We start from the raw sequence: 13,544 nt of genomic DNA on the forward strand, positions 1-13,544 counted from the left end.
ATTCCATTTAGATTTTGTGAATTGTTTCTTCCTCGCTTTATTTGGCTTAATGAACTTCTGTTACTACTGCGACTTCCATGTTGATATGCTGAGCGGTTGAACCCAATACATATATCTTACTACATTTTCATATTCCTATTTCACGTGGGACTTCGCACCATCTACTCCTCCCTAAATCCCAAATCTCAATGTCTCTTTGCCTTCCTAAATTCACACAGCTGCTCTCTTCTCATTTAGCTGTTCTTACGCTAAAATTAGAGGTAGGGGATGAACATAGCCTTTCATTTTCTTTTGTATTTTGATTTTTTTTTCATTTTCTTCTATATTTATATCTTTGTTGTTGTTGCTTTGTGTTCTGCATTTCAGTAAGAATTTGGGTTATTTGTTTATGTCTTCATTTTTCATAATTTTAGGGTTTAGATTATATTGTTAACAGTGTCATATTTTTGTTATTGTTCTCTCCATTGGATTTAGGGTTATGGTTTTTTTTTATGTTACGATTTATTTATGATGGAATTAGGTTTTCCGTGTTATTGTCAGATTATTCTGGAATTTTCTATACCCTTCTTTGTCTCTGTCTCTAATAATTCTGCAACTAGTTTGATAGAGTAAGGAAAGAAATCAAAGAACAAGTTCAAATTGGGATAAAATCCAGTAGTCTGTGAGGGATAGAATTGAGAAATGGTGGTGAAATGGATTGAAAGCTCCATAAATTAACACAATTTAAGGGTGTGTTCTTCAACTCTTGTCATTCTCCACCTTTTAAACTGAGCATGGGGGAAACACAAGGAAAGAAGTCTTATTGGATAAGTTTTATATTTTTATCCATAAATTAGTAAGACAAACAGAGCTATGTATTGGAAAACTGGTTTGCTCTGCAATATAAATGGATAGTTCCAAATAGATTGCAGACCATACCATCCCCAATGGAAGTTTGAAGCATAATCCTTATCTTTGTATTGGCATCTAGTAGTATCTGCACTCATTTATGTGCTTTCTACTGCAGACTCCAGCAGGCTATGCTCAAGTCATTACATTATACCACCAAAAAAAAGATCTCTTAATTTAAAATAAAAGAGTGCAGATGATTCACATCACAATATGATGCTCACAATTCAAATTATACTCAGCTGAATGATTGATGTCCTGAAATTCCATCAAGTCTCATGTTAGAATCATCTAAGCGAACAATTTTTGTTTTGATGGGCAGTCTAATAAAATGGAAATGGAGTTCTCATTGCATAATATATATATTTTTATGATCATATGTACAGAAACTGTGCCAGAAAATTCATCTATCACCAACCTCAGCTTCCAGTGCATGAGGCAAAAAAAAAAAAAAAACATGTGTGTAATTTCTTTTGGTTGTGTCACCTCTAATCCCTGAGTTGAAGAATGTTTCGAAGGATGAGGATTGCAGTAAAACCATGTTTGCAATTTCTTTTGGTTGTGTCAACTCTAATCTCTGAGTTGAAGAATGTTTCTACGTAAGGATGAGGATTGTTGTAAAACTAACAAAAAATGAGATAGTCCCTGCGCAGAATTTTATCATGTTATGTGTTACAGCACGCTCGGCTTTCAACGACTCGATTTCCTGTGGATTAGATTCATTAACACCCAAATTAGATGAAGATATCCAATTTACACAATTACAAGCAATTTTCATCTACCATAACCCTCACCTTTATATGTCCAGCAGTATGTTTTTCTAACTCATTCCTGTGTAAGAAAACAAAGGTTTTATCAAATTAGAATTTTTGTAATCAACACATAGGAGTTATGGCTTCTAATTTCTTACCTCACTTCACTTTCGAATTTCTCAATCTGAGGTTGCAACTCGAGTTGCAACAACTTAAAATGAAGCTCCTGCATCAAGAACACACATAACTTCATTGGAAACCAAGATTTGGCAGATGGGAGATTTCATCCATGTATATTCTCAATAAAAGCATATTTAGACGCGCTTCCCAAAACTGAGAAACCCATTTCCCATGAATTGGAAAAGCGCTTGCCAAAAATGGGAAACGCTCTTCACCCGTCTTTGGGAAGCGCTGCATTTACCGCTTCCAAAACAAGATTCCCCGAAAGTATGCTTCCCACCTACCGAGGGAGTTTTCGGTGACCTTGATCTAAATAAATAAAAGTTCTTTGGTTTATGTTCAAGTAAGGAGGGGTCAGGATCATTAGCCTTTTAGGAAAGTTTGGGTCTCATAAAATGGAAAGCATATGGTCGATATAAGGGCTTCTAACACCTGGTTTTGCTAGTGAATTCATTATTGTGTTCACATATCTACCCAAATGTTGAAACCAAACCTTAAAAACAGTTGCAATATTGATTAATTCTTCAACGGCATTTACCAGTCACATAATAGAGAAAATGCCCTTGGATAGGAGAGAATGAAAGAAAATGATCCATCTAGACAAACCCAGCTAGTTTGGGGCAAATGATTCATGAAAATTTTCTAAAGGATTCATTAGAAGACCCCAACTAGTTTGGGACAAAGGCTTAGTTGAGTTGAGTTGAGTTGAGTTGAGTATTGGCACCCTTTCTCTATTTGTGTCTACCTTATACTCACTATCGGTACCATTTCTCTATTTGTATATACCTTATACTGTGAAGAGAATCAACCTCTATAATAAAGAGGTCATCGAAGGAGCGAGGAACTTAATTCCTTCTTTTAAAGCCAACACAACCTCAATCAAAACATATTTTTTCTTAATTTTCCAAAATTATTATAATTTTTTAAAATTTTTAACCAAAGAAGTTCACGTATGATTAACCCAACACCGATATGCATTATCAATGTCACTATAGATCATTATTGGAGTGCATATTGTGTTTTTGGAATTTTAGTGGTTTAGCCCAGTAGCATAGACAAATATGAGAATGGTGGAATGTCTAAAGCATCCAGAGGTACATTGCAAACTCCTAGAATATTACTTCTAACAGTTTTATAAAAGGAGAGTACACCCTTAATTCAATCCATTAGTGAGGAGAGGCCTCACATATTTATGGAGCCATTTTTTTTTTCTTTTCTTTGCATGCATCACCCGAACAGGGCTCAAGGATGGATTTTCTTAAAAAGTGATATGTCAAAGTATACTAAATCTTTCATTAAATCATGGGCAGCTTAGATATCATTTTTCTGTAATTTAGCTTAACATTTCATCAGCCATGAGGAAACTACAAGATATGGATGTTCCTTCCAGCAAGCAATACATCAAGCTAAAAGCTTTGTAACCTTATCAATGTATCAAATAGCTGTCAATACCATACGAGAAAAGAAAAAGGAATAAGAAGAGCCTACCTGGGAGCGTTGTATTTCAGATACGATTTTGGAGAGCTTGGCATCTAGAATCATTTTAATCTACACCAATAAAAGGGTTACAATTAAAGAATAGGAAAGACTATTACATACATATAGTACAATCATTAAATATGAAATCTTCCTACAAGCGTTTACATTCAAAGCTGTCTAATAATAATAGAAATTACAAACAAATATTATTTGGAAACCAAAGAGAATAAACTGAACAAGAAACACTTACATTCTGCATCTCTCCTTTCGAAACAAAAGACGGAGCAACATTTCTATGCCGTCGGTGATGACTGCAATTACCACCTCCGCTTCTTTTGAGGGAATACCATATGCCTCTAATCTTCTTACCTAAAAGTGAATAAGTCCATAAGATTTTTACATGGGAAGACAACCACAAATAATCAAGAATCCAAAAAGAAAAAGATAAGCCAAATGCAAACATGATGGTAAAAAATTATTACCAGATCTAGTGTGTTGATAAGAAACCCTCAATTCACGTTAGGTTTAACAAGATGAGAAATCTGCCTACTAAAACATTGGTTATACCGGAGGCTCGAAGAAAACCTGACTGACGCATCGAGTGTGATGCCATCGCTCAACGTTGTACTGCACACGGTCCACCTTGCCACCCAATTTGTCCCAAACAGTGCCATCCGTTTGCAAGCAGCAGCAGCCATCTGCACCATTTGCAATAAGAAGGTAAAATCAAAACCACCCACTACAGATAATTAAAAAACACATCACCCTGCAATCCAAAAATGGTAAGAAATTTCATAAATAATTTCCTTTCCAAACTTTTCCATAAAATTCCTGCATTCCAAACATGGACATGATCCTTATACTCAACTCAACTCAGCTCAGCTAAGCCTTTGTCCCAAACTAGTTGGGGTGGACATAATCCTTATCAGTGGAAAAAAATTGAAGGTTTGAATTTTTGACAATTGAATTGAGTTGTTCTGTTTCTACATATCATCATTTCATCTAATACTTTACATGTTCTGATTGCCAAAATTAGAAATCCACGCTCAAAACATGAAAAAATCAGGGTACTTAACAGTAATTTGTAGCTAATACCTTGGTTGGGAGATAAACAAAGTTAAGAGAACATTTCAAGGGAGGAAACTTGGTGCCTTGTAAAGTTGTAACTTGTAAGCAAGAGAAAGGGTGTTAAATGGGTAAAAGGAATTAAAGACGATCATGTAAAGAGTACAGTTATTTGTAGCCAATAACTTGATAGAGTAAGGAAAGGAATCAAAGAATAAGTACAAACTGGGGTAAAATCCAGCAATCCATGAGGGTGAAAATTGAGAAAAGGTGGTGAAACGGGTTGAAAACTCAATAAATAAACATAATTTAAGGATGTGTTGTTCAACGCTTCTCATTCTCCACTTTTTAAATCAAGTTGGCTTGGAGCGAATCGCTTCCCATATTCAACAATTTTAACCACTTGGAATTAGGAATTTGGAGAAACTGGTGGAACAGGTCAGCTCGGCAAAACCCATTTTCCATTTTTTTTTACCAATCTTTTTCATTGTTTACAATGAAAATGCACAAAAGCACTGCTGAGAAGGGTTAAAGAATAAGGATTAACACAAGGAAAGAAGTCTTATTGGAGCTCATTTTGCCCATTTTTCACCTCCACGGTTCGAAGGGCTGGGATGATCCTTTTCTTTTTTTTGAATGGTAACTGAATATATTAAAAAGGGATAGACCGAAAAAAAGGCCCCCCGCACACCCCACAAAGACAGAATTACACAAAGGAAGAAAGGAAAATAGGAAAACAATACAATAAGAAATTAAGGGGGGAGAAAGTCGTAAAGCTCCAGAGACTGCTTGACCGCACCCGCTTTAGCCAACTTGTCAGCGACTTCATTGGCTGATCTCCTAACATTTTGGAAAGCTATAGAACACCCGACCGTTATATCCTTTATTTCATAAAAAAACGAAGAAATCTCCAAGGAGGAACCACCGAACCCTTAAGCCACCTAATGACATTTAACGAGTTTCCTTCCACGATAGTATTCGCTACCCTCTCGCTCCCTAACAGTAGAATGCCTTGATATGCGGCTCTTACTTCAGCTTCGTTTGAATCTGCAACACCTATAGGCCCGGAATAAGCCTGCACAACATCCCCATCTGAATTCCTTAAGACACCCCCGATCCCAGCTGGACCAGGGTTACCCAAGCTTGATCTGTCAAAGTTCAGCTTGGAAAATCCTACAGGAGGATTGACCCATTGTTGAGAAATTCTAGGAACGGGTACATGACTGTTGCAGACCACTTTCCATCCCGCCCACAGGTCGAAAGCCGAAACAAATTTGAACATGGGCAGTGCCCTTGCCCAGGAAATCGATAATGCAACTACCTTGATATACAGATAGTAAGAAGAATTAGCACGCCCAACGAAAATCCTATTGTTTCTTTCCGACCACAGAACCCACATCGTAGCCAATAACGAAATCGACCACAAAACTTTACCTTTTTTCCTCCATGGACTAAAAGCCCACCCTTCAAAAAGATCCTTCACTTGGGAAGGGAATACCCACTCGATACTAAATCTCGACAGTACCCTTCCCCATACCTCTCGAGCGACTTTGCAATGAATAAATAAATGCTCAAGAGATTCTCCCGCTTCTATACACATAGCACAATGATTGACTATGATCAAATTCCTTGCCCTAAAAAAATCTACCGTTTGAATACGGCCTTGAATCACCGACCATCCAAAGAAACAAATTCTTGGGGGAGCCTTCATCTTCCACACTTTTGCTACAGAAAGATTTACCACACACGGATTCAGTCCTTTGTAGAAAGATTTTACCGAAAAATAACCCGAAGAATCCCACACCCAGATCCTTTTATCCACCCCTGATGAACTAATGTAGTTACCTTCCAAGACCTGAAGTAATGAGACCAACGAGAGCAATTCCCTGTCAAAGAAATTTCTGCGGAACAGCGGCTTCCAGATCACCTTATTGTCCCGATACTCAAAGCAATCTTTGACTAAAGCTTGCTTGTCACCGGCCACAACATATAGATCAGGGAACACATCTTTTAAAGGAATGACGGAACACCATACCATATTCCAAAAAGAAATTCTATCCCCTGAGTATACTCTATATCTTATGCCGCGGTCGAACCATGAACTCAATCGCAAAATATCCCTCTACAGAGTCACCCCTGGCTTGTTGTATCGATTTAGGGATCTCCAATTTCCCACGTCTGCGCCATATTTACCACCAATAACTTTCGCCCACAACTGTGACTGTTCTTCGCCAAACCTCCACAGCCATTTCCCCAAGAGAGCAGCATTTACCTGTTTGATCTTACGGATCCCCAAACCTCCGCCAAGTATCGGCTTGCAAACATCTTCCCAAGAGACCAAAGAGAAGCTCCTCTTGTCCTTCGATCCTCCCCATAAAAACCTCCTCTGAATCAATTCGATCCGCTTTGCAATAGAAATAAGGCACAAGAATAAAGATAATTGGTAAATAGGAATATTAGACAGCATTGCCTTAATCAAAGTCAATCTTCTCCCTTTTGATAACAAATTCCTTTTCCATGTATCTAGTCTCCTGTCGATTCTTTCCACAATGGGCGCCCACGAACCTATTTTTGGTCTACCATCTCCCAAAGGGAGCCCAAGATAAGAAGAAGGGAACCTATCCAAAAGGCATCCCATTAGATTAGCCAAATTCTTTGCTTCCTCCTCCCCCACATTCACAGCATACATTCGAGACTTTGAAAAATTCGATCTTTGACCAGTGATGATTTCGTAGCACCTCAGCACTGCTTTAAGATTCAGAATTTTCAAAATCTGAGGGGAACTCAATAATAGAGTATCATCTGCAAATTGTAGATGAGACACTTCAACGTCGTTCTGGCCACATTGGATCCCTTTAACTAGACCCACGGATTTGCCTTTCTCCATTAAGAGACTCAAAACTTCAGCGACGATAACGAACAGGAAAGGAGATAACGGGTCCCCTTGCCTCAAGCCTCGAGTCGATCTAAAAAATCCTTTTGGAGAACAATTTATAAGGATGGAAAACCAAGCCGACGATAAGCAACATTTTATCCACCCCCGCCAACGATTCCCAAACCCCATTTTCCCAAGGAAATGGTCCAAACAATGCCATTCAACTCTATCATACGCTTTTTTCATGTCAAGTTTGCACACAACCCCCGCAGAACCCAACTTAACCATCCAGTCCACCGTTTCATTGGCCACCAACGAGCAATCCAAAATCTGCCTCTGGCTCACAAAAGCACACTGATTCATCGAAATGATCGAAGGAAGAACCACTTTTAATCTGTCTGCCAATATTTTTGACAGAACTTTATAAAGGCAACCAACTAGACTAATAGGTCTAAAATCCGAGACCTTCACCGCGCCTTTAATTTTTGACAGCAAAGCTATGAACGACGCTCCAGTACCTCTATCCAACTCCATCCCTTCAAAGAAGTCCTTGAAAAATTTAAAGATGTCCCCTTTAACATACTCCCAACAGGATTGGAAGAAGGCCAGACAAAAACCATCCGGCCCTGGAGCTTTATCGCGGTCCATCGAAAAAACCCCAATCTCCACCTCTTCTTCCGAGAACGGTCTTTCCAACGCCAACCTGCTGTGCTCATCTAGAACCTTAAAATGCACTTCATCTAAGACCGGTCTCACAATGACTTCCGAGGAATATAAAGACCTAAAGAAATCCAGAATTTCCTTGGTGATGACTTCCCGATTGAATGAAGGAACACCGTCAACCTCAAGAGCCGTTATATGATTGTTTCGCCTCCTCGCACTAGCGATGCTATGAAAGTAAGCTGTGTTTTTGTCCCCCTCCTTTAACCACAAAGCTCTTGATTTCTGCCTCCACGATATTTCATCCTGCAATAAAAGGCATCTATGTTCTTCCTTGTATCGACCCAACTCTATCAGCTCTTCCTCTAAAGCAGTCCCCTCCTCATCCACCAAAGAGATCGCTCGAATACTGTCGAGTAACCACAATTTTCTTCCTGATCTTTCCTCCAGTCTATTAGAGTTACATTCTTTGAGTTTCTTTTTTACCGCTCTGAGCTTTTCCCCTATGACAAAATCCGCCGCCCCTTCAGCCTTGTGCGATACCCACCATCCCCCCATCAACTCCTCCATCTTAGGAATTTCAAGCCAAGCCAGGTCAAACCTAAACGGGGAGGGACCCCAAGAATCCAATCTTGGATCCAGCAATAGCGGGCAGTGATCCGAGACAGAATGAATAAGAGCCTTTTGATAGGAGTCCGGAAAGATGGATAACCACTCTGAGCAAAACAAAAACCGATCAATCTGACTCTTCCTGGAGTTTCTAGACCAAGTAAATTTAGCCCCCGACAAAGGAATATCAATCAATTCATGCCTAGCAATAAAATCTGAAAAATCACCCATATACTGATTGGATCTTCTGCACCCCATCCTTTCTTCCACCCATCTAACTTCGTTAAAATCCCCCCCCCCCCCCAAGCACCACGGATGACCCCACTTATTCCTGACTACGGCTAATTCTTCCCATAAATTGACCTTGTCATTCCTCACTGTTGGACCATAAATGCCTGTGAAGGTTACCAGGATAGGTTCCCCCACCTTTCTCAAGACAATTGAAACTGAAAACTTGCCTATCCATGATTCTTGTACTTCCCACCGTGATTGATCCCACATCACTAGAACGCCCCCTGCAGCTCCAATGGCATCCAAGGCTAGAATTTCCCAATTCGCATTCGCTCCTAAGCTCTTAATTAGAGACCTATTCACCCCCCCCCCCCCCCCCCAACTTAGTTTCTTGAATACACACTACCACAGGTTTATTATGTTTTACAACTGCTTTAACTTGGGCCTTTTTTTCCAAGGACCCCAACCCATTCACATTCCAAGAAATTATCTTCATGGACACACCGATTGGAGAGGTACAAAACCCCTAGGACCTCCTCTTCTACTATTTTTCCTATTTGAAGATTTAGAGATTCTACCATTAGACCCATCATAATTAACATCGGATTTGAGTTTAGCTAATTCCCGCAGCATCTTCTTGATCCCCTCTAAACTGGAAGGGTCGAATAACATTCTCTGGTCTAACTCTCTTCCCTCTGCAACCCTGAACAAATTTATTAACTGATCCTCTGGTCCGGAGTAAGTCAAGCCCAAAGCCCTGATCGTAGAAATGATGTGGTTAACAAACACCTCCAGAATCTGAGCTTTAGGATCAACCCAGGAAATGGGTTTTGGATCTTCCTCCTGAGAAATAACCAAAGCCAGGTTATTACGCCTGTTATCGGACCAAAATGATTCTTCGTGACCCCTTCTATTTTCCCCACTGATACCCTCCCACCTATCCATCTGCACGCAACTATCGAAAGATGCATTTGATGAAGGAATAACATCATTCACCTCCTCACTTTGCAACAGTAACTGACCTTGACTCCCCTTTGTCAAATAAACATCACCCTGAACGCGCTCCTCGTAGTTACTTGCTACTAGGGAGGCTTCTGCAAACTCGTCCAATAGATTAGAGATAAGCTTAGATTCACACATAATCCCTACTTCCCCTCGGGTCCCCAAACTTGGTGTTATAAAGGTCGAAAAGCCCTTGGCTCGCACAGACCAGTTGACTAGAAGAGAGGGAGAAGAGATTTCATAGACTTTCAACTGAAATTGGGAATCTTCCGCGCTTCCAACCCTGCTTGGAGAATCTATAGAGAGCCCATTGACCGAAATATCCATAAAGTCCATCAGATCCCGTGGGCTTTGGGCCTCCATACAACAGAGGTTAAAAAGGTTCGCCGAACGTGATAATTCTATACTTCCCAACGGAGAGGATTCAATAGGAAGGATTGGACGGCTAGATCCACAGATCCGAGGGATAGGTGAAGAAACAAACTGTGCTAACGGGCCCATCTGCAAATATTGCTCATCCGACGGCTGAGGACCCACTAAGCTTAACAGGGGGATATGCGCCTCCACCACATTCGAGAAACCTACTTCTGACGCACGCCGTACTGTAGACGAATGAGCACCCTCCACGCTGTCCCTCTGCATGGCAATCTTCTCAACGTTCAAATCGCCGTAGGCTATCCCCTTAAAGCTCAAGCTACCACCACGTAAATAGGACATGTCGCAAGGCATGCTAGAAGAGGAAGAGGCGTACGAAAGTTTTTCTCCTCCTTGATTGCTAAATTGCGCACCCCTCTTCTCCTGCACGACTCCGCCATTATTCTCGATCGAACCAGACCAAGGTTGAAAAAACAGTTCTGCCGACTCCTCCGATTCACGAACTTCATTTAGCCAAGGTCGAGTAGAACATCGTGCTACCACCACCCAGAATACTGTTTCATCTATACACACCGGAATTTTGATTACATCGGGAGCAGAAATAGATATCATTAATAATATCAAAGCTGTCTCATACCCATTACCCTGTTCGCAAGACCCGTCTATCGCTAGCACTCTCCCGATTATGCATCCCACTTTTCTGAAATTGACCACCGACCAAGCATGAGGAGGCAAACCTTTAATCGACCACCACGAAGATAAGAACTTCCCTGTGAATCTATCCTTCCACACAGATATCCTTTCGAAAGGACTATCTTCAGCATTTGCCCATTGACCTTATACGAGTCCAGTAAGAGGATGTGTGAGGAGGCAATCGCAAACTCCTGAGGAGCCACCTGCGTAACTTTTAAGCTTCCTGTATTGCCTGACGTCATTTCCAACCACTTTTGCATCTCCTCTGCATCAAGAGTTATTTCTCCTTTAGTTTTCCCCCATAGAGTGCTCTCAATACTGAACTGGGAAGCTAAAGCGATGGATTCCGCTCAGATTTCTTCCGGACAAAAAACTTTAGCCTCATTAAATTCTGGCTCGTCAGCATAGTTAACAAATCCCTCCTCATTACACTCTACGTCAGAGAAAACCCCTGTATACTTTGTCTCCTTCACTCTAGCAGCTACCTTAGGTGTAGATTATGTCAACTTCTCCTTGGAGGAGATGACTGAGGAGTATTTTGAAAAGGAATAGGGAACGTCAATGTCAAACCCCGACCATACTTTCCGGCACCTGTAACATTCCACCCTTCTTCTAAAGTTGATAAACTTACACTTAGAACATTTCCAATCCCCTAAATTGCTTTCTTTTCTTCTTTTTGCCACCCTAACCAATCTCTCATCTCTTTTACTTCGTTTTACTTTCCAGACCTCCTGATATATTTTCCTCCCAGATAGGTACTCTTTTGCCAGAGAATCCCTGTTGATATTCCAGGTACAGGGTTGAAAGGCATGCCGACCCAGATTCCGCTCGTGCCCATTTGAGTTCATGTTCTTAACAAATTCCTCCATCAATAGAAGCTGCAAGGCACACCGAGCTAAACAGACCTCACTAAAGCCTCTTCCTTTCAGAAAAATGTGCAGGGCACTAGACAGGATTAATCCACCAGACTCCGATTCTGATACCCACGAAGACACAGAAATGGAAAATGACACCGAAGCGGAAGAGACAGAAGTAGAAGAAACAGAAGAAACAGAAGAGGAATACGATGAGCCCTATGTGTACAACGTAGAAACCTCTACATCAGAAACTTCAGTAACAGGATCGGAGAGGGAAGAGTCCGAGGCTAAAATGGAGAGAAATAGGGGAGGAGACCGAGCTACAACGGCTAGTCTGAGAAGAACTCCCACTCCGATTCCACCCAACTCCGAATCTCTCCGAAGTGCTTACCAGCCACCCATCAGACGCCAGAGAAGAAGATCACCGCGGCCACCAAGTTCCATGGCATTCATAGATTTATCCACAGATTCTTCCTCGGATTAATCATGACACGAAGCCACCAATTAGATTTCGCCAGAGAGAAGAAAACGACAGAGATTACTGGAGAAAATCTTGGGGGCCGGAGAAGAAGACGCCGGAGATTAAGCCCTAGAAATCTTCCATCAAAACTTCTTCAAAAGCCTTCACAACTTCGGGGCTGGGATGATCCTATGGAGCTGATTTTTTGGGCACGCCCTATCTATGTCAGGGCCTATCAGGTTTGGATCACCCAAAAAATGTGGGGCCACCATGTTTCTAGCCCCTCATATAAGCTTATACAAGGAGCCACTCATACTCACTTTTCCCTATTTCTTTATATTTTTAGAGAAATGATCTCAGCAGAACTATGGTTTGATACATCCGCTCATGTATCTTGTCTTTTAGGATTTAATTGTCCGGCAAGTGCTTTTTGGGGACAGTAAAAACCCATTTACAGCTCTTTAAATATAAAAGACAAGAAACATGAGCATCTTGTATCAAAAGTATCTTGTATCAAAAGATGTTTGTGCTGAAATCATTTCCCTATTTTTAGGGAAATGTTAGCACTACTGTATCTTGATAAGGGCACTCTCACTTTATTAAAAGTAAGGTATGGCCCCCACCATAGGATGATCCAAACCGTCCATTAGATGGGCCACAGCCTAAATAGGTTGTGCCCCAAAAATTATTTCCACAGGTTGATTCTAACCCTCCGATCTATACAGGGTTAGGGTCAACCCTCTAACATTCAGATCGGATGGTTAGGATCAGCCTATGGAAATGATTTTTGGGACACAACCTATTTAGGCTGTGGCCCATCTAATGGACGGTTTGGATCATCCTATGGTGTGGGCCATACCGCACTTTTAATAAGGTGAGGAGTGACCTCATCAAAACAAAATACAGTAGTGGTGATAACATTTCCCTATTTTTATCCATAAATTAGCGAGACAAACAGAGCTATGTATTGGAAAACTGGTTTGCTGTGCAATCTAAATGGATTGTTCCAAATAGATTGCAGACTATACTATCCCCAAGTGGAATAGAAGTTTGGAGCATATTCCCTATGTCTAAAATGGGTTATACGGGTTTGATATGATTTCAATAAAACGCAAGGATATATGAAGGAAAAAAGGGGGAAATGGAGAAGAAAGATGTGGGTTGATTCAATGGAAGGGAAATCTCCTAAGAAATGCAATGTAGCTGAAAAACTTGACACAAACTAACCTTCAGAAGAGACCATTCAAAAAACAAACAAAAAACCCTAACCTTCAGAAGAGATTGCTGTAGTTCACGAACTGTCTCACCCTTCTGGCACAAATCTGCAAGAGATTGAGAGAGAGAGAGAGAGAGAGAGTGCCGCGGAGAAGAAAGTAACAATGAGAGAGAGAGAGAGAGAGAGTATTATTTCGCACCGT

The 13,544-nt window shown here is 40.7% G+C and overlaps 1 protein-coding gene across 2 annotated transcripts; it reads right to left on the bottom strand.

Annotated features, from left to right (window-relative positions):
• Nucleotides 1–1,083: 1,083 nt before the first annotated feature.
• Nucleotides 1,084–13,544, bottom strand: LOC143856974 (uncharacterized). Of its 2 annotated transcripts, none has more exons than XM_077367259.1 (7): nt 13,396–13,544; nt 3,885–3,997; nt 3,550–3,668; nt 3,309–3,368; nt 1,799–1,866; nt 1,683–1,719; nt 1,084–1,594 (listed from the first exon to the last, which is right to left on the bottom strand). In XM_077367259.1, exons 2-7 carry the CDS (start codon nt 3,910–3,912, stop codon nt 1,484–1,486), a joined length of 423 nt encoding a protein of 140 aa, XP_077223374.1. In that variant the 5' UTR covers nt 3,913–3,997; nt 13,396–13,544; the 3' UTR covers nt 1,084–1,483. The 2 variants fall into 2 exon arrangements, with proteins under 2 accessions (XP_077223374.1, XP_077223378.1); XM_077367263.1 differs by having other exon boundaries at nt 3,782–3,997.

The sequence above is a fragment of the Tasmannia lanceolata genome, unplaced genomic scaffold, assembly GCF_043159265.1.
Source record: "Tasmannia lanceolata isolate RefF3 unplaced genomic scaffold, GAP_Taslan_0.1 ptg000003l, whole genome shotgun sequence".
NCBI classification, from domain to species: domain Eukaryota; kingdom Viridiplantae; phylum Streptophyta; class Magnoliopsida; order Canellales; family Winteraceae; genus Tasmannia; species Tasmannia lanceolata.